This window comes from Anomaloglossus baeobatrachus, chromosome 3, assembly GCF_048569485.1.
Source record: "Anomaloglossus baeobatrachus isolate aAnoBae1 chromosome 3, aAnoBae1.hap1, whole genome shotgun sequence".
NCBI classification, from domain to species: Eukaryota; Metazoa; Chordata; class Amphibia; order Anura; family Aromobatidae; genus Anomaloglossus; species Anomaloglossus baeobatrachus.
Window position 1 is genome coordinate 464,793,236 of NC_134355.1, and position 25,657 is coordinate 464,818,892.

At 48.6% G+C, this 25,657-nt stretch overlaps 1 protein-coding gene across 1 annotated transcript in view; it reads left to right on the forward strand.

Moving 5' to 3' along the window:
* Positions 1-25,657, forward strand: part of LOC142295436 (T-kininogen 2-like) — a 72,077-nt gene that overhangs the window by 14,019 nt on the left and 32,401 nt on the right. The window contains exons 5-8 of the mRNA XM_075338537.1: positions 123-298; positions 2,696-2,806; positions 5,614-5,698; positions 22,212-22,360. Of these exons, the coding sequence (XP_075194652.1) occupies positions 123-298; positions 2,696-2,806; positions 5,614-5,698; positions 22,212-22,360 (521 nt within the window). The remainder of the gene's footprint in view (positions 1-122; positions 299-2,695; positions 2,807-5,613; positions 5,699-22,211; positions 22,361-25,657) is intronic.

Genomic DNA, 25,657 nt, shown 5'->3' on the forward strand with positions numbered 1-25,657 from the left:
TTACAACCCTCTTTTCAGCCCTGTTAATTATAGCGTAATGTCAACAACATTGATGGGTAAAAGAAAAGGGATAGCATATAAAGGTAGCTCTGACATATTTTATATATTTACAATATTTGTAGATGTGGAGCCGATTGTGACGGTTGTCCAATACCGATGCCTGGGATGCTATCAAGTCATAGACACCAACAGTCCGATGTTGGTACCAATAATGCAGTCGGTAATTGAAAAAATGAACAGAGAAGGGAACCACCAATTCCACTTTGGCCTTGAAAATCTTACAAAGGCGCAGCAACAGGTCAGAAAAAACTGCTCACTATGCATTGTACACACTGGAGCCAGAGGCGTAGCTAGTGCTTCAGTTGGGGAGAGGGCCCTAACCAGTTATCCATGTTTACAATTGGGTGGCGCACCATAATCATAGTGGAGTGGCGGGAACCTAAGCAGATGACCATGCTTTTACTGAAAAGAAAACTATACAAAGACCAGAAGCGATATTACCACCATATAGTGAGAGATACTAGACCTGCAGAACAGTACATATACATTATAGTATAGTTATAGATTTCGATATAATGGTGATATTTCTTCTAATGAAGTTGTTGGCTATTCCCATCTTTTCCATCTGGCCCAGACCTCCATGACGGCCTCGTCTGTAGAGTTTACAATAAGGACACTCACATTTCCAACATCGTCCCCATCTATTCCCAACCTGAACAAACTTCTCACCTTATTGGCACCCCAATGCTGAGCTTTCTGCTGCCATATTTGTCTCTCTTTCTGCACTTGCTGACATAATATTGCGAACCACTGTGCATCTTAAAAAGTAAAATGCCCCTTTTTATGCCCTGTAGATGGTAAAATTGTGCCCTAGAAAATAGTATTGCCCTCTGGGAGGTCCCAAGAAAGAAATAATACTTATTGTGTGCCACTTTGATAATTACAATACCCTGTGTGTCCCTATAATGTAATAGAGCTTTTTGAATGTCCACTTAACATTTAATAATGTACCACTTAGTCACCCACACACAATAATAGAGTCTTCATAGTCCAGCACACATAAAATAATAATGGCTTCTGAGTCTCCTCCAGGGCATCCACCTAAGGTTCCCGAGTTCCTCCACACAGTGTAATACACACACACAGCATGGCCACACACACACACACACACACACACACATTAATCTCCCACAGACATATAAATCCCACCCGAAAACACACACAGTACTGTTATTCAACACACACAGCATGATCGCACACATACAGTATGACCTCCCACACACAGTATGACCTCCCACACACAGTATGACCTCCCACACAGTATGACCTCCCACACACAGTATGATTCCCCTCCACACACACCCAACCCATGATTCCCATACAGTTTAATCCACCATAAACATAATACCCATGCAGTATGATCCACTGCACACAGCAAGATCCCTCACACACAGTATGATACTTCCACACATAGAATGATTTCCAATACACAATATGATCCCACACGGAAATTAATCCCCCACAGACATATCATGAAAATAGAGCACCCACCCAGTATGATCCACTGCACACGCAGTATGATCCCTCACACACAATATGATCCTCAAAACATAGCATGATCGCACACACAGAATGAATTCCAGCACAAAGTATTATCCCAGACACAATGCAAGATGCCCAACATACAATATCATCCCACTCACATTATGATCGCCCACAAACAGCATAACCCACCACAGATAGCATAATCCACCACAGACAGAATGAAGTATGATCTCCACAAACAGCATAATCCACTACATACAGTATGAACCCCCCACGCTACGCTATTGACTTGAACACATTTAAGTAATATTTTCAACATCATAGTACAGAATTACTCCTACACCTATTAACTATGTACTTTTCTTGGATTGCAATGCTTGCAATAATAGGAGCAATTTCTATATTACTAATATTATTAATTGCAATGCAAGAAACTGTGGACTTATACATACAGCATTAATTTAAAGGGAATTCTAATCTTCAAACAGAATGATGTAGGGCAGGGAGTGGACCCTGATTCCAGCAATGCATCAACTACTAGGCTGTTTAATGGAGTTTTCATAAAAGCATTGTTTTATCAGCAGGAGATTATCACCAGTGGACTAGCTGGCCTGCTACCAGGTAGTCTAACCACGCCCCCATTACTGATTGGCAGCTTTGTGCTTATGCACATGATACACAGAAAGCTGCCAATCACTGGTGAGGTTATAAAGAGCTCAGCATTCGGAGTAATGGTAGATCTGTAGAAGATTAAATAGTTTTTAATCAAAACTGCAACAAACAGCGCAGTAAATGATAAGTTGTTGGAATCAGGTACTCTGCCCCTACGTCATGCTGCTTTCAGATGGTGTAACAAAACCCAGATGACAGATTCCCTTTAAAGCATTCCTACATTTGAAAAGTATCCATACGCTATGCAATAGCTTACAAATTGCTGGTTTTCCAGCTGCTAGGATCCCCAGCAATGCCTTGGGGGCTCTGGAGAGCAGAATATTTCAATCTTCATCATAGGACCCTCATTCCAGATACATAATTCACTATAAAAATCAGATTTCCAAATGACATGTTTAATATATGTTATGTTTTATATATTTTTTTGTATTGGTTTTAAAACATATATTTCTATCTGTTCGATATATTATGTGATTAGGTTGTAAGTGGATGGAACTACAAACTGGAGTACAAAATCAGACAAACTAATTGCTCTAAACGTTTACTTCCTAAATGGACTCCAGAAGAATGTTCAATAGACGAAAATGGGGTAAGTGGTTTATTGAATTGTTTTAAATGTGTTGATATCGCCTGACATCTTTCTATTTCAGTTTTATTCTTCACATTTAGAAATTCCTCTCTAGTAATGTAGGGAAATATAGTACCCACAGGTTGTTGCTGTGTATACTAGAGCAGAAAACAGCCTTTTTTATTTTTCTGTTTTTATTTTTTCATTTAATTCAAACACAGAAGGCTGCTCAGGGCAATTCAGCTGCTTCACGTCATCAGAGCAGCTCTTCTTCTCCTGGGCTGCTCTATCGAAGGGGCATGACTGCTGATGTCATGTTGATTGACAGCCAGTTCCCTGAAGTTAGGTGGTGGGGAGCTCTGTTGCTCTGTCTACATGATGTCAACAGAGGCCGCAGAATCACCATTCAGGAGGGGTCTGTGACCACGCTGTGCCAGCAGAGACCTGCACCGGTTAGAACAGACAGGTAGTTAGCAACTATCTGCCTGTTAGTTCTTATATTCAAAGTAAAAAATAAAATAGTGTCAGATAACCCCTTTCAGGAAGCCATTTCATTTCATAAATATGTATTATTTTATATTATAGAAATGCCACTTTTCTCCTGAATCTGATTTGTTTATGTTTTTCTCTTCAAACTCTACATTTCTGAGATATGACCACCTCTTCCCTGTATATAAGTGTGACGCCCTGGACTAGCCAGGTAGTCACAGTTAGTGCCCCGCATAACACCTGTCCCCTAATAAGGTGTCATCAGACAACCACTAAAACCCTAGGTCACCCCCCTCAGGGCTTAATGGGCACACCAAGGGGGCGTAGCCAGGCGGTTGGCACACCCACCAAGGAGTTCAGAGAGCCTGAGGCGGGAAAAGTAGAGAGAGCAGATTAGTTTTGGGAGTGAAGGAGTGTGCAAGCAGGCCTATGTAGCAGGTCTGCAGCAGTCTGACAGGTGCCAGGGTTGGAGCCCGGGCACCTTTGGCTAGGAGGCATACGGTGGCCTCAGCCTGCAGGAGCCAGGAAGACGGCTTGGTGGAACCGTGGTGGACTGGGACAGGGTAGTGACCCGGGGAACCGACTCGGAAACCAGAGCACAAAGGGGGGTACTCAGACCCTGAAAGGAGGTCCAGAAGCTACTGGACTGAGTTAATTAACTGATTGCGGCCAGGACTATAGGTCCTTTCCCACCCAAAATCCCGACTGAAGACAACAGCCCAACGAGGGGGATAGAAAGCCACCGCTCAGGCAGAGAGATCCCATGGGCCAGCGTCTGCAGGCAAAGGGCTCTCCCGACATCCACAAAGCCGGGGAGGGACTCCTGACGCTGAAGCACAGGCAGCCCACCAACACTCAAAAAGGTGCAGGAGAAAGGCAGAGACCACCAACCCGGTGGGGGACCAGACCGCAGCCGGCTGCCGGCACCGACCACCATCATCTTAGTTTACCAGAGACTTGTGTGTGTTACTAATCGTGAGTACAACAGTGCCCTCCGGCCGCGCACCTCCTGCACCGCCCAACCGGCTCATCCCCAATGGGTCCCGGGGCCACCATCCCTACCCACGGAGGGGTTAACAACTTGCTGCCGTAAACAGCAGCGGTGGTGTCCACCTTCACCACAACCCGAGGGTGCCGTCACGAACTCAAACATGGCTCCGGCCGTGCCCCTACGTCCCTTAAAAGCGCCAGCCCTCCCTTTCAGATCGAAGTGGACCACAGGGAGCCCTGGGTCCGGAGACGCTCGAGCCACCACCCGGCGAGTCCGGATCCGAGCAGCTCGGCTGCAGCCAAGCGTGGGGCGGTACATAAGTTTTGTTAGTCAAGTGGGTGGGGTTCTTAACTCCCCTTTATTAGCTCCTTCATGAGGACCATACCTAGTTGGCTAACAAGATTACATTTGGCAGGTGTCACAAATATCTGTGAACTCTGATGATGCGAGAAGCCAGCTCTTCCACCATTTTTATACACACAGATATAATTAGCATAAGGTTTACTGTGAAGTCTGGTGGGTAGCAGTATCTATGGGAGAACTACTAAGCCTAGAAGAAGCAACCCTGCTGCCCTGGGATTGAGTGGTGCTGAGGATCAAGAAGGCCAGCCAGTGCCTACGCTCTTCTCACTGTCGGACTCCAGCAATATCTGTGCAACCGCGTGAAACATAGTGTCCTGCATGGTCTAAGAGGGGCCCAACTGCCCAACTGTGGGATCAGAGGAGGGATGTCTTGATACAATCCTGAGTTGGGAAAAGAGCTGAGGAACTTTTCCTGTAACCTGAGGTGTTGTGGATGCCAAGGTCCAGGCTGAGAGGAGAAGTTTTAGTGTTATAACCAGCGGGAGTGAAGAGAGCTGCTGCACATTGCTGACAAAGAGCTGGGTCCATCATACTTTGTACTGAATAACTATGGAAAGCTGTAATCATCAGCATGGTCAATTGCTCCAGCAAAAGTGAGTTTTCCTTGCACCTGAGGTGTGGACATTGCTGATTCTGCACCCTGTCCACAACTTAGGCCTTTTCTTTGTCATTCTGCTGAGCATGAACCATCAGCTTACAGGATGACCATGATCGTTGGCTGCCATTATGCCCCAGCTCAGTGGAGACTGACCCAGACACATTTATATACAGGAAATAAAGGGACATATCTCAGAAAAAGAGAGGCACAAGAACAACAAATAAACATTACCAGATTCAGTAGAACAGCAGCAATTACACCAGGTTATGCCAAGTGACAGGTCCTCTTTAAATAGTTGTATTCATTATCACCTATTTAACATTTACAGTATGTCCCGTTATAGAGTACATAATTTCAGTTTTCCTTATTTTCTCATTTTAATTACAGCAAACAGGTCATTGTTCCACTAATGTGTTTGTGACGCCAACTGAAGAAATCAAGGATATATATTTGTCTTGCCAGTCAAGTACAGGTAAGATTAGCAAATAGGATATTGCTTCATCAAACGTTAAAGAGGAACTACCACCTTCATGTTGCTGTGTTTTATATTTAGTTAAGTAATAGGCTGCTATTATCTAAACCCATCGCTATACACAACTAATTTAAAAAATTAATTGTCTCTAAACAGCTTTCAAAAGACGTGACAACCCAGCAGTTACTGCTCGTCACCATTATTACAGATGTAACCAATATATAACTGCTGTGGTTTATTGTTTGGTTTTCCGCTTTGTTTCTTTTCTATATTTTTTTTTTTTTTTTATAAAGTTCAGGTAATATAAAAACAGATAACATAACAGAATATTAAAGGCAATTGCACATTGCGCAAATTACAGGAAAGGGAAGCTTAGCCACCTAATCAAGTTGCATTAAATACATGAGTATATATGAAGATTTCTAGAATATATCATTCGGGTGATAAAATACATTAAAAGTGCCTGTCTTGCACATGGAAACCCTGTAGGAGAATTATCAAGCCCATCTCCAGTGCCTTCCACTGACTTGCCCCAGGGCTATGGGGTACTCAGTCCTGGGCATTGTATTTACTGGGACAGTTCACTGGGTGGCCGTTGCCCAGTTCCATGACCCTGGGGGTTGCTGGAAGGGGGTTATTTACAGGGGAATGATGAGAAAGTTTTGTTGTGACGCCACCTGTGGTGCGTGGCCAGGTAGGGGGCCGCCACTGCAGGGTTCTTCTCACCAGGGGTAGATGTTGATTGCAGCCAAGATGGAGTCACTCCCCACAGGCGGAGTCTGTGCCCCGGGAGGATGGCCGGCTGGCTAGTATTGGGCCGTGGGCACCGGAGCGCAAGACGGCGTCGCCGGTAAATAATGGAAACGAGGCAAGAGCTCCGGTTCAGGTGTTTTACTCACTGGTTAGGAGATTGCCCGAGAGTGTCCATGTTAACTGCTAGTAAGTCTCTGATTATCCGGTGCAAGTTCCAGGTGGTTACCGGTGTGAGTGTAAATGTCCTGTTTGTCCTCACTGTCCAGCGACTGACAGAAGGAACCTGGGCTGAGCTCCAGCTCACAAGCCCCAGGTTCTGCAGCAGAAAAATGAGCCGTGTCTCATCCCACCAGCACTGGTGCCCTCCTGCACCCAGTCTGGTCTCATGGGACATCCCTCCAGGAAATAGCTCTCTATCTGTCATGGCTGCCTCCTCTTATACCCCATGTGGCACCCGCCCCCAGTGGTTGTCCTGGTGACTGGGAAGTTTCATACTACTGGATGGCTAACTCTCCCTGTCCACCCCAGTCCACTCCCCCCTGTGGGGAAGGCACCTAATTGCATGTCAAATGTGTCTGGTGTGAGCACGGCGAACCATCTGTCACTTACCCCAGATAGATACTGCTCCTTAATTCAGTTGCAGTACCCTGTAGCGACCAGAGCCTCAGGGGCGCTACACCACCATTGAACTTAAATTACACTCCTTTGTAGTAGTCTTGTTGAGGTCTCCAGTAGAGATGAGCAGACCTGTTGAAGTTCAGTTTTTGGCGGCTGCAGTCGGACTTTAGATAAAGTTTGGCTTGGGACCCAGACTTGACCTGAATCCCAATGGAAGTCACTAAGTGGACAGTTCAGCTCTCTGCCCACATACAGCCAGCCATAAACAGATAACTTCTGGGGAAGCGTGCGTGGGGTTTTCCTTTTTTGGGAGGGGGCACACTACATCCAATCACGCTGTTACCCCCTGTGCGAGCCATTCGAACACTGCAAATGGCTGGCACTGGGCTGAGCACCAAGTGTACCCGAGCACAGTGATACTCGTGCAAGTGGTTGTATACATAAAGCACCCAAACTCTGCTTTTGTTTTGTAAAGTCTGTGTTCGGTACGAACACCGAACACCAAACCTCGAGTTCACTCATTTCTAGACTTCAGCCTAAAGATACCCAAAGTGCCTCTCAAGTCTTCTTTTTAGTAGCATTCAGTGTAACGAAATGGGCGGACTAAATCTTATATCTCCTCTGTCTTTATCCATTTTTTTAACCCCTTCACCACCCGGCGATTTTCTGTTTTCATTTTTTGCTCCCCTTCTTCCAAGAGCTGTGACTCCCCTGGACTATCAGGTCGTCACAGAGTATTGCACAATCTGCCCTCCCGTGCAATATCCACTTCCTTCTTGGTTATGGGTCCCCAACTATATGGTGTTTCCTACATCAGCTAATCAAATCCTAGGTACACTCTACACCACACCCACCAAACACACCAGTGGACTTCCTGAGTGGAATAGGGTCGCCCACCTGGGGGGTTGGATAGGGGAGGTTAGGAGCAGGAGAGGAGAGTGGTGTGTTGGAAGTGAAGGAAAGAGGTCAGTAGCAGGGCTCCTAGGAAGCTATCTAGGTAGCAGACGGTGGTCTGGGCCTAGAGGAGCTGGACCCACGGTCGCAGGGGATCGTGGCAAGGGGCAAGGAACTGTCGAGGAGGACAGCCGGTGGCCTTGCACCATCACCGGGCTGGGACCAAGGCATGGCGGGGTACATGGACCCTAGGTCAGGGAGTAGCTTCAGGCAACCTGACAAGTTACCCGACGAGAATGGAGCCTTCAAGATCCGCTCTTCACCCGCTCCAAAATCGGGGTACTAGCGCAACGAGGGAGATAGGACTTTCCACTAAAAACGGTCCAGAAAATCCCAAGCGTGAACGCTAAGAGCAAGCTCCCACACTTAGCCATAGTGGGGAGTGGGACCCGGCAATTTCCATACTACTGGGACCAACAGAGAAGTAAACTTAGTGCCAGAAGGCAGGTCACGGATCGCCAGGCAGCACCATTGGGGACAGAACCCGAACTACTCCCCACAGCGGAAGCGATATACAGGACTTTGGTTTATCCATTAGTCGGTGTCCGAGCTTAATGGACTGTGAGTACGCAAGTGACCCCCTTTGCATCCAACGGCACTCCCCTCTCCCCATCACCGAGTCCCAGGGTATTCCCCCTACCCGTAGAGGATCACAACACCTGGCTGCCCCATTCCATCACCCCCGGGTACTAATAACTGCAGCAGTGGTACTCCAAATTACCACATACCATGGGTGGTGTCATGAACTCTAATACAATCCCCTGTAAATACTCCCCCCCATTTGAGTGGCCGCACGACCCCCGGGTCTGGAGACACTCGAGCGACCGAGAATCTGGATCGAGCAGTTCAGCTGCTGACACGGGGGCGGCACAGAGCCATAACATTTTTATTTTTGCATCAACATAGCCATATGAGGGGGTTATTTTTTAAAGGTTGAGTTGTACTTTTAAATGAAACCATTAATTTTACCATACTGTATACTAGAAATGAGCAAAAAAATCCAAGTGCAGTGAAATTGCTAAAAAAAGTGCAATTCTACAATGGTTTCTGTTGTTTCTTTTTTTTTATTTAGCATGTTCCATATATGGTAAAACTGACCTGGCATTATGATTCTCCAGTAAGTACAAGGTGTGTAGATACCAAATAGTCTAAATTTTTGTTAATCTGAAATTTTAACTTCCTGGGAGTCCGTAGGCAGCCACACAATGTGTTAATACCATATCCTTAGCTGGAAAAGAAGAATAGATTAATTAGCAATAACACATAATCATTAATTAAGTAGACACTCCCTCATCCTCTACAATAAAGGGAGTAAGTAGACCCCATATCCTGTATGTTTTTACAGCCATAGTGATTGGCTCTGGCCAACTGGTCCAGGAAGCCATTATCTATCCCCCATGAGATGGCTGGATTGTCATTTTAAATAAACACTTGTACCTTGCCCCTCCCCCCATCTCATTGTAGATTGTAAGCTCTCACGAGCAGGGTTGCCATTTTTCCTTTTAAATATTGTATCCTCTATAATTGTTACTTGTTTGTATATGTTTATGTATATGATATGTATATGTTCCTCCTGAATTGTAAAGCGCTGCGGAATATGTTGGCGCTATAGAAATAAAGATTAATATTATTATTATTATTTTAATTATGATAGGGTCGGAGGTTTGTGATGCCTACAGACTCCATGATATGAAAATTTCAGGTAAACAAATTTTAGACTTTCCTGGTCATCCTATGGCAGCACACAATGGGAAGTGACACGCAATAGATGACTTATAAATCTCTAGGGTTGGGAATAGGACCTCTTGCTCTAGCACTTTTTTGCCAAAGGCTGAAACATCTGTAGTCACAGCCCTGCAGAGGTATGTGCACCAACTCAGCCCTCAACACAAAGGTAGTTTTAGCAGAAAGGCCTCTGACTGGAAATATTGGTCCCTGATGAACAGGTATCACAGACTAGACTCTTGATCCACCTTGCTAAGGTGCTTTTGCTAGCTATTTGCCTGAGGTTTGGTCCTCCAAACTGAAGAAAAAGATTCCCATCTTTCCTAAATGGCTGAATGTTCCAAAGATAGAGAGGAAGAATTCTTTTGACGTCGAGCAAGTGAAGATCTCTCTCTCTTTATCATTTGGAGGATTAGGGCCTAGCAACAGCAGTATTATCTCCTGGATGATGTTGAAAGAAAGCCATGGAACCCATAGGGTGGAGGGGCGACATGACTAGAGGGAAGGGAAGGAGTGATGGGGTTAATGGAAACAGGAATGGTTTGTTTATAAGGCAGAGTAAAGGGATTGGTGGGTAGGAGGAGTTCCCTGGAGGAAGAGGTGGGACAGTTGAGGGGTGTAAGTAAAGGACTTTGACTTACCCCCTCTCTCTTGACTTCCGGATATGGAACGATCTGACTGGAGAGGTTCCTATAAGGTGTCAGGACGTCACCTTCTATTTCTCCATGGAGGAGTGGGAGTATTTAGAAGGACACAAAGATCTGTACAAGGACGTCATGATGGAGGTTCCCCAGCCCCTCACATAACCAGACTTCCGGATATGGAACGATCCGGACGTGCGACAGGATGGCTGCTACCCGGGAGCAGCGGATTCATCATGGCAGTGCATGGCCCCTGGCAGCGCGGTCCCACGTCTTGGCTGCTGGGGGTTAACCCGTTGGCACTTTCCCCTCGCTCCCCTGTCAGCTGCGGGCGGCGTCCCCCCTCCCTCATATCTCAGGTACTTGCCGTGTGCGGGGGGAGCGAGGAGGAGATGCGAGAGCCCCTTCGGGGACCCTCCGCGGTAGGACGTGGGCAGGGCAGTACTCAGCTGCTGCTCCGGCCGCGGGAGGAATCTCCGTCCGGGCCGCGGCAGCCGGGAGGGGGGCGTGGCTTGGCTGCGGCCTACTTCCGGTCCGAGCCGCGGCCTGGATTGCTGGATGCGGCGGCTCCCGGACGGGGAGAGCGCCCGGCGGTGACAGAAGCCAGCTTTACCCCTCGCGGAAGGCGGGGGGGGGCCGCGGAGCTGCAGCCAGTGGTGGGTCCGGCACCAGGGCAGGCGGGCCTGGGGCGACGGGTGCCCAGGAAGCTTCGGTGAGTGGGGGTGAGGTTAGGGGCCCTGCAGTTCCTGCTTGGTCACCCAGATCACGTTGCAGCTCCCGGCCGCGGCGGTCTCCCCCAGGAGGGGGAGTGCCCAGCGGACAGAGGCTTTCATGGGGCCCAGGAGGGCTGGATGCGGCGGCTCCTGGCCAGGAGAGCGCCCGGCGAGGACGGAGGCCAGCGTTACCCCCCCCCCCCGCGGGTGGAGGGGGGGGGGGCGGGGGGCTGCAGCCAGCAAGGGGTCCGGCACCAGGGCAGGCGAGCATGGTGCGACGGATGCCCGGGAGGCGTCGGTACGTGGGGGTGACGGCGGGGGCCCTGCGGTCCCCGCCTGGTCACCCAGAGCAGGCGTGCAGCTCCCGGCAGCGGCGGTCTCCCACAAGGGGGGGAGGGCCCGGCGGACGGATGCCTTCTGGGCCCAGGAGGGCAGGAGGCTGGCGGCTCTGGATGGGAGTCTGCTGGCAGCGGGTCGGGCCACAGGTACCCCCTGTCCTTGCAGGTAGCAAGGGGGGGTCAGGCCAGAAGATAAGGCCCGCGGTGGCAGCCCGTAGGACGGGACGGTTTCCGGGGTTGTCGCCGCGGGACAGAAGATGGAGCTTGGAGGATGGTGCCCACGCGGCGTACCAGGAGGACGGCCGTGGTGGTGGCAGCGCTTCGGCGGCGTCTGCATTACATGAGCCAGAGGCGGTCGGCTCCAGCGAGGAGGAGGAGGAAGCAGCGACGGATGAATCAGACGTCCGGATGGCGTGATTTTTATTCCAGGATATGCCGGGTCGCGGTCGGGTGAGACGGCCGTGGATTTGGCAGGGCTGGGGGGGGCGGCTGCGGACACGGCAGCGCCGAGTGGGTTGGTGTTTTGACCAGGTATGGGGTTTACTGAAGTGGTGTATACGGTTGTGGAGAGTGCGCATGCACCGCCGGCGGCATGGACGGGATCGGTGGTTAGTAGGCGCAGGTGCGGCAGGCAGAGTGAGGGCGCATGAGGCGGCAGGGGAGCATTTTCGGGCAGAGGCGGCAAGGGCTGTGACAGAGTGAGTGGTGAGGAACGAAGAAGGGGATGAGGTGGTGCGTCTGGCTGACAGTGGCCAAGTGTGAGAGGTATGGGTGCTTCAAAGGCCCGCTGGGGGGGCTCACTTGCTGGAGGATGTGAGGGATAAGATTTGAATGGGGAACGTGTAGCAATAGTTTCGCTGCTCCCCGGGAACAGTTTCACCTGGATTAGGTTAAGCCAAGTGATTCCAGGAAGGATAAGTAGAGGGAGGGGAGCGCCGGTGGAGGCTCACCCTCGTACATTTGCAACGTGGCTGCGGGCATTTGCGTTTTTTGGCAAGGGTATCGGGGGAAGGAATTGGGTAATTGGTTCGGCATGGTTCGGTTATATGGATCCATTTGGGGTGGCTTGTTAGGTCATATGGCGGTTTAGTCTGGCTTCAGTATGCCGAGTAATTTCAGCAAGGGAAGGTGTTGCGTGCCAGTATGCGGTAGGATCATACGGGCACATCCTTATGGCTGCAGTGGATGGCGGCTCCTAGTCAGGCCCCCCCCCCTTTTTGGGGGGTAGTTGGCTGTTCGGGGCTTGGAACCCCGGCGACACGGACGATGAGGGTTTTTTGGGGGGAATAGAAGGATGGGTGGTGCAGATTTGGCGCGGACGGTTGTCTTAAGCATAAGTGTTGGGTTGTGGTAAGGAACATAGTAATTCTGCGTCATTCTATTTATATTGGTGGATCTTTGCCTCCTTATTGGAAGTTTGCGCTGGGCTAGGGGACACCTGGTGGTTGTCAGTGGAAAGAGGGGTCAGGAAGTGGTGTTGGGCAGGATGGGTGGGCCATTCGGGGCCCTCCTTGTCACGATTGGGTTTCTCTGTTGGGGGGTAGTGCCGGAAATGAGCCGTATATAGATGTATATATTTCGGCTTGTTCAAAACGTATCTTATCTGGAGGAGTCATCGGTGTATGCCTGCTTGGCTCCAGAATTGTCGGCGGTTTATTATGTGTCGTTTGACAGAGGGTGGGATTTGGTAAAGGCGGTGAGCCGGGGAGCATTGATGGCAAAGGCGAATTTGGAGGCGGCATTTAGGTTGTTACTGGTCCACCCTGCTAGCTAGCAGTTCTGGTGCTGCGGTGGGGAGGGGAGTTATTATTATGTTGATCGGTGGGTGCTAATGGGTTGTTGTCCCATTTTATGTTCCTTTGGAGGCGGTTATTTCTTGGTGGAGTGGTTTGTGCGTGGTGTGTCCCAGCTTACACCTCTTATTCATTATAGGTTGATTCTCTTTACATCGGGTTGGCGGGTTGATGATTCGTTGAGGTTGATTGTTTTATTACAGATGGTGGTGGATACTCTTTTGGGCCTGTTGGCGCAGGCGAAGACTGAGGGTCCAACGCCAGTGATACGGTTTGTGGGGATAAAGTTTGATGTTATGGTCAGAGGGGTAGGATTCGTGGGTAATGGTGTGGTCCTATGGGCTGCGATAGAGGCAGTTAGGTCAGCTAAGACGGTGCGGTTTCAGGCGGTGCAGTCTTTGCAGGGGCGGTCGAACCACGGGTGCAGAGTTACGCCGCTGGGGTGCGTGTCTGCTGGACGGCTGGCGATGGCTGCGCCAAGGGTGCAGCCATCGGATCCTTTGTGTGTGGTCATGAGGGAGATCAATGATGATCTGATGGTGTAGGAGGTTTTTTCTTACGGCGATTTAGTGGCCGCGGATTGTGGCTGGGTAAGGTGCTACCTGATGGAACGTAGCTGCGGTACTCGGAGGCAGCGGGTCCAGTTGTTTTCTGGTTGGGCATTGTGGGGTAGCGCTTCCAATCGGTGGTAGTGGTCGGGTGGTGGAGGTTGGCAGTTTTTTCCAAGAGGAAGGTGTGCTGTCATTCTGGCTATCAGTTGGTGGAGAATTCGATTAATAGTTGGTTTGCTAATCCTGGGGCCAAGGGTGGCGTACTTGCGACAGTTGGTTTCTCAATTGGATGTGTTTTAAAAAAAAAAAAAAAAAAAAAATGTTATGCGTGGCGCAACCAGTACTGGGGTTCGCCAAGGGAATAGCAGCTGCTGTGTTTCCTTCCAGTTCTGCAGGTCTCGGGAGTTGAGGCCGGGTAGCAGACGAGGTGGGCACGGTGTGTCCGGAGGGCTTGTGGAGTCTGGTGTGGCTGTGTTGGGGAGCGGCTCGGTGCCCAGTGACTGAGGTTATTTGGGGCTGATATTCAGAAGTATGGGTGGCGCGGATAACGTTTGGGACAATGTGTGAGGAAGGCCCGGTGGAGTATTTGATGGTGGCGTTGGCAGTGGTGAGTAACGGTTTTCAGGCTGCTAGGCCGGCGTCCGCAGTGGAGCAGAGGGTGGCGGCTGTGGCTGTCTTGTTAAGGATTAGATGTGGAGAGATGTTTTCGCAGGATCTTAGGGCGTGGCAGGCCTTGAAGGGTTTGGTCGTAAGGGTGTGAGGGAGCGGGATACAAGGGTCCGTCTCCGTTGTTTTGTGGCAGCGTTTGGTGAGTGGTTTGTGGCGGCTATGTTCATCTGAGCACGAGCGGGTTTTTGTTTCCCTTGTCCAAAACGGTTTGTGTTAGCCTTTTGGGGGGCTTTGAGATTGTGGGGTTGGTCAGCCCATCTACGGTCAAGAGCGGAGGTTGGATGTTGGAGGATGTGTCCGAGGTGGTGCAGTGGGTTGAGCGCCGGCTTTGTCGCTCACCGAATTAGATTAGGCGGGTGGTGAAGGTTGGTGTTGTTATACGCGGTCCCGGGTGCGGAATTATGTTGTGAGGGCGCCCAGGCTCATTATTGTGTCGCGTTTGTTAAGGTACCGTTTTGTGGCAGTGCTGCAGACTTGATTGCAGGTGGCGGGGGTGGGCGCCCGGAATACTATGGGTCGTATTCCTTCTGGATTGGGCTGCCACGGAGGCCCCTCGGTGGGCTCAGAAAAGGGGTTGTGAGAAGTATTGGGAGGTGGGAGTCCTCTTGTTTCGGTGTTACGTTTGGCCTCAGTTGTTATCGGGTTAAGGCAATGGGGGCATTTGAGTCTTTTGGGAGTGGAATGGGTTGGCGTAACAGGTTGGTGTTATCTGTGGGTTTATAACCCCTGGGTTTTGTGGTGAGGGTGTGCCTCATTTGGATATTTGGGCATTCGTTGGTTCTTGGGGCCTCGACGGTCTGAGGCTCGCCTGAATGTTGCCAGTTGGGTCTGGACGGGTCGATGGTACTGGTCCAGTAAATTGGAGGCAGCGATTTGGTATCTCGAGAAGTTATTTATGAATGTTTTAAAAAAAAAAATAGTTGGTTGTTGCATTGTGTAAGACATACCTGAGCTTAATCGTGGGGTAGTTTTGATAGTGTGACCAGGTTGGAATGGCGTGTGGCTCGTGCGATAGGCAGTATCAATCGAGCCTTATTGGGGGGGCGGCGCCAAAAGTTGGTGGCGCTGAACTGGTGGTTTTGGGGATGCGATGGGGGTGCATCTTCACGTGCTTGGTGCTGTTTTGTGGACGCTGGGATTGCGTGGAGGTGTGGTACAAGCTTTTGGTGTGTGGCGGGTCCAGGCCACGTAAGGAGTCACGTGCCCTGTCCTGTGGCGGGGGGTAGGTCTGGTCCAGAGGCGGTTGAAGGCAATGGTAACTGGACAGAGAGACACCATCTTGGTATGGTGGCTCCAGGTTCCGGGATGTTGCAGGCACGGGGTTCTGCAAAGTTGGGGGGTTAATCCGTAGGTGATTAATACCTCATCTCTGGGTCGGTGTGTTGCGGCCAGGGATACTGGGGTGAGAAGTGGTTCCTGGACTGGGCCTACTCAGGGTTGTATATTTACTGTATTGGTTACTGTGTTACCTATTGTTATTTGTTGGGGTCGCCCGTTGGACGGCGCCCCCTTGTGTTAGTATGTAAATAATAGGTAATAAAGGCTGCTGTGGCCAATTTTAAACCAAGTCACATGCAGTTCGTGTATTATTTACAGATGGTATTGGTGGGTAACACACATACAGCACGACTGGAGAATCCTTCCTCAATGGTCAAGAAAGCCATGGAACCCATAGGGTGGAGGGGCGACATGACTAGAGGGAAGGGAAGGAGTGATGGGGTTAATGGAAACAGGAATGGTTTGTTTATAAGGCAGAGTAAAGGGATTGGTGGGTAGGAGGAGTTCCCTGGAGGAAGAGGTGGGACAGTTGAGGGGTGTAAGTAAAGGACTTTGACTTACCCCCTCTCTCTTGACTTCCGGATATGGAACGATCCCCGCCCACCCTCCCTTGTGTTTAATGCCGAGGGGAATTTGGTCTGGGTTGTTTCTTTGTCACAGCAGCGGGGGGTAGGTCTGGTCCAGAGGCGGTTGAAGGCAATGGTAACTGGACAGAGAGACACCATCTTGGTATGGTGGCTCCAGGTTCCGGGATGTTGCAGGCACGGGGTTCTGCAAAGTTGGGGGGTTAATCCGTAGGTGATTAATACCTCATCTCTGGGTCGGTGTGTTGCGGCCAGGGATACTGGGGTGAGAAGTGGTTCCTGGACTGGGCCTACTCAGGGTTGTATATTTACTGTATTGGTTACTGTGTTACCTATTGTTATTTGTTGGGGTCGCCCGTTGGACGGCGCCCCCTTGTGTTAGTATGTAAATAATAGGTAATAAAGGCTGCTGTGGCCAATTTTAAACCAAGTCACATGCAGTTCGTGTATTATTTACAGATGGTATTGGTGGGTAACACACATACAGCACGACTGGAGAATCCTTCCTCAATGGTCAAGAAGAGCCAACTCTCAGGAACATGTGATCTGCACCTATACGTAGGTATGGTTGTTTGGATGATAATTCCTGGAACTCACCTAACTGCTTGGCCGCTGTAATTGCCACCAAAATAAGACTTTCCAGGAGAGATGTTTAATAGATGCCTGTTCCACCGCGTCGAAGGGGGTACCTTGTAGGGCTTTAAAAATCAATGTTAGATCCCACGAGGGAACTGTAGCTATTAGTAGCTTTCTAATCAGGTGATGCTTTGTGACTGAGCCATCTAAGTGAGCATTAATGGCTGAAAACTGTGTCTTGAGTGTTGAGCTTCAATCCCTTATCAAATACTGCTTGAAGGAACTGTAATACTTAGGCTATACATTTTTTTTATCTGCTTTTTCTGACAAACACAAATGATGCTTTGCCCATGGAACTGCATCTATGGATGAGGTCAACGTTCCTAGGAACTTCATTGATGCTCTGATAGTGATTTGGAGAGCATGTAGCGCCCAGAGAAGGGGGTACTCAGTCCCGTGTGGCAACAAACGGGGATGTCACTCTGGTGGCCGTTGCCCGGTCCCGTGCTCTGGGCCCCTTTTGTTAATGGGGAATATTTACAGGGGAGATAAGAGTTTTTGTCATGTGACGCCACCTGCAGGTTGCGGTTAAGGATGGAGAACCGGCGCTGCTCAATGTGGGTATTCCCAGGGATGGTAGTAGTGGCAGCTGTGATGGTAGGGCCTCCGCAGGTAATGCTGTGCCTGGGAGATGTAATGGGGCAATAATGGAGACCACACCAGGCTGTCTTTAACAGTCTCTACTCACTGTGGACCCAGGGATTGCTGGTTCAGGTCCCAGGAGGACCAGTGCCAATGTAGTGACCCAGGTTGCTCTGTCCCCGGCACTCTCTGTAGATTGAGTCCCCGTAGTGTGGAGCGTTTGGGAACCCCAACTGTCCCTTTTGGGGTACAGTCTCCTTCTCCATACGGCGGGCAATGCGGACCCTGCGGGGAGGTAAGTGTCTGAACCCCGATCCTAGTTTACTGCTGATGCCCATGGATTATTGGGTTCGATGAAGTACATGAAGGTGCCTCACCGTGCAGGTATTTATCAAACCGTTTGAAACTTGACATTCGACCTAGGGCCCTGTGCCCCGTTCGTGCTCCGGTCCCAGCGATATCGCAGTACCTGTCCTGGTGACCTCTCTCCTGTGCCCCGGGGTCACCGTTACACGGACCCAGCTCAGGCATGTCCGCACACCCCTCCTGTGTGCTTCACTCTCTCTGACTCGGACTGACTGCTGACCCCTCCCACCAGGCTGGCTATACCCAGGGACTCGTTCCCATGGCGACCATCCCCTTACATGGTTAACCCTCTTTGCCCAGTGTGGAAAGGAGTACTAAGATTGTGTTTGGGGAATCGGCACTGGTACTCCAGGTCCCAGGGGGTAGATCCTGCATCCCAAGAGGATGCAGTTCCCTGTTATGCCCTGAGGGTCTCAGGGGCACTACAAGCACACCAGACGAGATACATCTTTCTGAAGCCTCTGAATTCTCTGGCTGGATAATGTTATTAAAAGATAGCGTGAATCTATGACAAACCTAAGCAATTTCAACTTCCTGGAAGGCATAAGCGGTGACTTTGCCCCATTGATTAGAAAACCATGAGAGGCCAGTAAACTCAGAGCCCACTGCAGATACTCCTCCAGCTGCACTTTGGAGGGGTCTTTCAGCATCCAGTAGTCCAGATAAGGGAATACGTATCTTTCTTGGAGTCTGAGTGCCACTGCAAGTACTACTGTTATCTTGGTAAAGACCTTGGGGCCACCAAGATCCCAAACGGAAGCAGGTTAACTGAAAATGGTACACTTGTGAACACCACAGGTTGGCCAAGCAAAGAAATCTCCGATGTGCTTGAAGAATATGGTAGGTACATGTAGATATGCGTCCTGAAGATCTATGGTTGATAGTTAATCGTCCATCTGAAGAATCACCAATAGGACCCAGGCATCTCAGGTCGTCTGTAACCAATGTGGATAGAAGTTTGATAATCTTCTTCCTACTCCTGATGAACAACTGGAGTAACAATGTTTCCTCCTTACGAAAGGATGGTTTATTTTTGTTAGAGTTCCATTCTGCCTTCAGGCTGTACTGTCTTTTCCCCAAAATTTTACTTCTGACTTTGGGGGACCTTCTCTTCTGAGGCATAAAGGGTCTCACAGGCTTTCTGGATTGCAGGAAAGACATACTCTTATTACTAGTGAGGGCTTTCAGTACGCCCTCCAACTGGGAACCAAATAGACTTGATGGTTGAAAGGGAAAATTACAGAAATTAGTTTTGATGGAATATCACTCGACCATTGTTTGTTCCATAGACTCTTCTATCCGAGTTTGCAGTGGCCATTGATTTGGAGGAACACTTTTAACTATTAAGCAGCACATAAAAAGTCTGTAGCTTTTTGAGAAGAGGAAGCTTATCTAAAATCTCCTTCCGAGAGACTCCCTGCTCCACATCATTAGATAATTTGGCTCAGCCAAATTCCTACTGCTCTAGCAATTGGAACAGACACCAAGGCGAGCTTGGCGGATGAAGCGGCAGCTACATATTTTTTCTTTATATAGAGAGGACATCGCGTTTTTGTAGATTTTATTAAGACATCAGGTGAACATCCATTAAAAGCATGTAAAATATATACCGAGACCAAGCCTTGCATTCAGATCACTTAAAGGTTCAAAATATACAGAGCATTTACAAACTTGTAGGGCAGCAAATTATTATTCTAAACACATTCCATATTGGACTATGCCCATAATTAACATGACCCCTCAGGATCTCATATACATTAGTACATATGCTAGTGTTATCAGATGATATCTACCAACAGTGATAATAAGGTCAAAATAGCGGCTTAGTCACAGACATCAACCTCAGAAAACGCCCGATGTATTTTTCATAGTATTTGGTGTCAGACTTCGAAATACTACGAAATGTACATCGGGCGTTTTCTGAGGTTGATTTCTGTGACTAAGCCGCTATTTTGACCTTATCACTGTTGGTAAATATCATCTGATAACACTAGCATATGTACTAATGTATATGAGATCCTGAGGGATCATATTCATTATGGGGATAGTCCAATATGGAATGTATTTAGAATAATAATTTGCTGCCCTACAATTTTGTAAATGCTCTGTATATTTTGAACCCCTAAGTGATCTGTATACAAGGCTTGGTCTCGGTATGTATTTTATATGCTTTTAATGGATGTTCACCTGATTTCTTAATAAAATCATTTGTACTAATTTGCACTACAAAAACTCTATGTCCTCTCTCTATATATTAGGTCTTTGAGTTTGTGCTGCATGTGGGGATTCGTTGGAATCCATATCCACAATAATAATTGTATGGTGTTACGGAGCTTTTTGCTTATATATATTTCTTCTTTAGAAGAGTCCGCCTTCCTTTCCATGGGCTCTTTCAGAAGACAGTCTTGCTCTGTTGGAAAGACAGATCTCGCCTAGCTTGTTGCTGCTCACTAAGGTGCCCTGCTAAGGACACTCACTTTAGCATTCTACTACATATGTATCGCCCAACTACGAGATACACCTCTACGAAGAGTGTCGCGGGCGGGGAAGACGCCGCCGGATGCGCTTGCTAACGCTCAGGTTCGGCGCTGCTGCGGCTGCTGCTCGGTGGCTCGAGCGGTGGGCCAGATCCGGGGACTCGAGCGGCGCTCATCGCCCGTGAGTGAAAAGGGTGGTTTGTTTGGGGGATTTAGTCCGTGACGCCACCCACGGGTTGTGGTGAAGATGGGCACCACCGCTGCTGGTGACGGGGATCCCGGGAGCGATGGTAGGGAGCAGCTCGGATGTTGTTTTCCCCCTCCGTGGGTAGGGATCGGTGGTCCCGGGGCCCGGTGGTGTGACGGGTAGGCAGGGTTGGTGAGGTGCAGGGTTGCAGGGTAAACCAAACGGCTGGATGGACGGGTCCCGCAGCCAGCTGCTGTATCTCTCCCCAGACAGGTGATGGCGGCTGTCTTTCCCTGCACCTTAGTGTACTGTTCTGACTACGATGGGTTCCCAACGGTAGTCTGCTCCCCGGTGTATGGGTGCCGGAGGAGCCCATTTGCCAGCAGGCACTGGCCCTTGGGTCTCTAGCCTTAGGAGGTAGCTGTTACCCTCACGGTGCGGACGGTTGCCTTTTAACGGGTCTTTGGCTGTTAGGAACCCCAGGGGTTTCCTGTCACACTCGGATTTGACTGTTGATGGCGGCTCCAAGCCTAGTCGGGGTCCGATGGCCCTGCCTGTGTGTGCTGGCTTCACTTCGCTGCCCGGTCGATACCGGCGGGTCGTCGCCCGACCCCGGTCCTACGGTTCCGCATTGATTCACCACTCCTGCAGACGGCCACCACCGTCTGCCAACCTTGTCAGTGCCTGGGCCACCAATCCAGACACTCTCCACTTCACTCTTCTCACTTCAACCTCCTCAACTGTTCTCCACTGCTGAACTCAACTGCTCCTTTTCCCGCCTTCAGACCTGTGAACTCCTCGGTGGGTGGGGCCAACCGCTTGGCTCCGCCCCACCTGGTGTGGACATCAGACCCTGGAGGGAGACAACAAGGGTTTTGTGTTTGGCTAATGTTACTGTCTAGTGGGGGTGGGGGTGAGCGTGTGTTACCTGTGACGACCTGGCTAGTCCAGGGCACCACAAAGAGAAATCTGAACCCTTGGCATCTCTATGTGTATAGTGTGGCTGGGCAGTGCACACAGTGTAGAATACTAGAGCCAGTGTCCATAGCTAGGCATCTTAGTGCGCAGAAGCGAGTAAAATGTTGATCTACACAAGCGCTAGATTTCCTGTCTGCTATCTGATTACACAGATACTTTGAACTAATACGCAACATATAGAGAGAGGTGCTAAGGATGGAAATAACTTCAGGAGCAAGAGTTTTGTTAAATGCTGTGAGTGGTACAAAGCACATAAGGCCTTATCTGCATAATGTGAAGATTGTAGATTTCTCTACAACCAGGCAACTGACAGCAGAGTATAAAGGTATCAATGCAATTGTATTTCACTTACTGTAGCTATAAGCCTATATAAATGGTTTGGGGGGGTTCCTACTGCAGTAAGATTTGTGGCTTAGCAAATGCCGCCATTTGTCATGAATTTGACGAGCAGCAGTGACCATGCCCCCATCCCTCCTTAGATCTTCCTACTTTTTTTAAGCTGGATGAGAACGCTAAAAGCTGGAAAATTTTATCGTTGATTTGAGCTAAACGTTTTCAACTTTTCAAAGCTTTTTCCATGTTTCATGCTTTAATGAATCAGGTTCTATGTTTCTGAGCATGATGAATGATGAATTAATTGGTTTACTATCTATTTTTTTTCTCTTTTTAGGATTTTGTCTTACCTGTCCTGACCAAGTGGAGAAAAATGATCCTGAACTGTTGAATTTGCTGAAACAATTCACTGAGGAATATAATTCAAAGAGTAACCACACAAACCTTTATAGATTTCAGAACATTCAAACTGCTTCAAGAAAGTTGGTAAAATGTTCCTCTATCGTTGTTAAAAAAATAATTGCCCAGTACAATTAAGTCTGAGTTCATACCATCACCAAAGCCAACAACTGGTATTTACAGGGTCGTACAGAGGGGTCTGGGGCCCTCAGCAGGAACTGACTCTGGGGGTCCACATTAGATCTATATGCAAATGCCTCTTAGCCGTTATCCCCATTATAGTGGAGCACTGACTGCAAAACATAGGCGGCTCCTGTACATATACCGTGCGCGCCATAAGTATGATGTACAATAACAGTAGTTTGCATTTAAGAGGTTCTTTGCTGAAAACAGGTTATCACCGATCTACAGGTTAGATGATATCTTATTGATCAGTGGGCGAGCGACCTTTGGGAGCTGCACCAATCAGAAGAATGGGGAACTTGTATCCCTTACAGGGCACTTTTATCTCCATTTTAACCCCTTCACCTCCCAGCAATTTTACGTTTTTTATTTTTACTCCCCTTCTTCCAAGAGCCATAACTTTTTTATTTTTCTGTCAATATTGCCATATGAGGGCTTGTTTTTTTACGGGACTAGTTGTAGTTTTGAATGAAATCATTACTTTTACCATATAGTGTAGTGAAATACGGGAAAAAAATTCCATGTGCAATGAAATTGCAAAACAAAGTGGAATTGCAGAATTATTTTTTGGGTTTTATATTTATCATGTTCACTGTATGGTAAAACTGACCAGGCATTATGATTCCGCAGGTCAGAATGAGTTTGTAGATACCAAACATGTAAAGTTTTAAATTAATCTAAATGGTGAAAAACAATTCAGAAGTTTGTCCAAAAATTGCACTTTTGTCACTATTTTCTGAGACCCGTTCTCATTTTTTGTTACCTGGGGCTCAGTGATGGCTTATTTTTTGCGTCTTGAGCTAGCATGCCATCTTTGCATAGATGTTTTGATAGCCTGTTATTGCTTTGTAATGCAATGTTGCAGCAACCAAAAAAAAGATAATTTTGTTGTTCTTAAGCCGTTTACCAATCAGATTCATTGAGTCTATATTTTTTACTTGGGCATTTATGAATGCGGCAATACCAAATATGTGTATTTTTTTATTCTGTTATTCTCAATGGGGCAAAAGGGAGGTGATTTGACCTTTTAGATTTTTTTTTATTTTTTAAAACACTTTTTTTTACATTTTTTATTTATGTTACTAGTCCCCATAGGGGACTTTATCACTGCACTGTCCGATAGCTTGTACTGAGTTACTGTAAGTGCCGGCACTCTGCCGGCATTCAAAGGAAACACGTCATGGCAGCGACATGGAATCCCACTGGCACCTCGTTATCACTTCACTAGGGCTACTGATGGCGGCAAAGAATGGCACAATCCCCACCAAAGCGCATTAGATTGCGCTGTCAGAGTTTAACATGTGCGGGGTCGTGAAGAGGTTAAAATGGAGCGGCGGGTCGAATGTTATTAGCGCTACCATAAAAAGCGTTCGGCAGCCAATTAAGGAATGAATGGATCAGAGGTAGAGTCAAACATGCCACTCCATTCTAATGGGGATAAAAATTCCACATACTGCCGATTGATGTGAGTCCCAGCCCTCACAGAAAACAAATGTTCTAGATACACAACACAATCCACTATACCAAGACCAATATACCAGTAATACCACACATACAAGGGGCAAATAACCCACCACACCATGACCAGACCACTTCAGATGACTCGCCCGCCCCAGGGCCTTAGGTGACTCGGTGTCGGGCCGGACTAGTCCGGGGTAGTCAGAGGTGTCGGGGCCTGACTCCGTGACCCTGGCGAAGTCAATTAAAATGGCAGATGGGGGAGATGATGATGGGAGTTGTTGTTAATATTTAGTAAAATTCGTGAAGCCACCTGTGGTATTTTGCGGCTATGAGACCGCGGCTGCGCTTCAGGTTCCCTGGGGCAGTTGGTGATGGCGCAGCTAAGGTGATCTCTTGCTCCCCACAGGTGGAGCGAGACCCCGGGGCACAGTATCAAAGTCTATTTTAGGAGCCTGGTGGACTTCAGGGTGCAGGGCCGGGATACGGATAATAACAGACCAACACAGCAGTTTCTTTACCTCCTTCCTTTTACTCTACAACACCCAGTGAAGTCCTGGGAGACCGTTACAGATGGTGGTAGTGATCCGGTTGGCCTGGAAGTAGTTGGGGGGGGTATCTCCCTGGCCAGGTGAGTATTGAGGCCTTCTCCCTACACTTTCTTCTCTTCTACAGGACCCCGCTGCGTTGGTTCGACAGAGGCCCTCTCTGCTGGGACTTGTGGTACTTCCCGTTCCCATATGGTAGGCTACTCGGGCCTTCACTAATGCCACTCTGCTGGAGATAACACCGAGCCCCTAAAGTGCGGCTGTACCTTTGGGTTGTTTTGGGGCCAGGAGACCTGCAGTCCTCCTGCCCTTCGGATTCGGTTACCAGGACTCAAGCACCCTGGCAACCACAGACTCCGATGTCCGATTTTTAGCGTTTTCTTCTGAGGCGAGCCGGTTCAGCTCCACTCTCCCCAGAATCTTCCTCCTGTGCCTCTCTGCAGACCTTGCTTTTCTGGGCTGAGCTATCTTAGCCTCAGACCCCAGCTTGCATGTTCGCACTACTCCAGTTCCTCACTCAAGCTCCTCTCTCCTCAGCCGTCTGCTTTTAACTCCTGACTGGACTGGACTGGACTGGACTCCTGTCAACTGTCACTTTTCTCTCTGACTGAAAAACTCCCTCTGACTAGAACTGGCTGGTTCAAACCAGTTCTCCTCACAACCTCACTACTCCTCCCCCATGCTGACCTGAGTAGGAACTGCATTGTATGTAGGTAATTACTGGCCAAGGGACTCTCCCCTCTTGCTTCCAGGCTTAGTATTGACCTTTGTGGGACAACACTACTGTGGCAACCAGACCGCTGGGGCACCACAATTACCATCAAATAATGATCAAATAATACCACAAACAAGTGACAATTACCACTATACTATGACAGGTGGCTCAGTAGTAAGCATTGCTGCTTTACAGTGCTGGGGTCCTGGCTTCAAATCCCACCAATGACAACATATCCAAGGATTTTGCATTCTTTCCGTACCTTTGCATGGGTTCCTTTTGGATACTCCAATTTCTTCCCACATGCCAAAGACAAACTAACAGGAAATTTAGATTGCAAGTTCCAATGGAGACTGTAATGATGATAACTGTAAAGTGTTGTGAAAGCATAATAATAATATTACCACCACATAGTGACTGAAGAATAGTACATACAAGGGACAAATACCACCACACCAAGAACAGACCCTATAATTATAT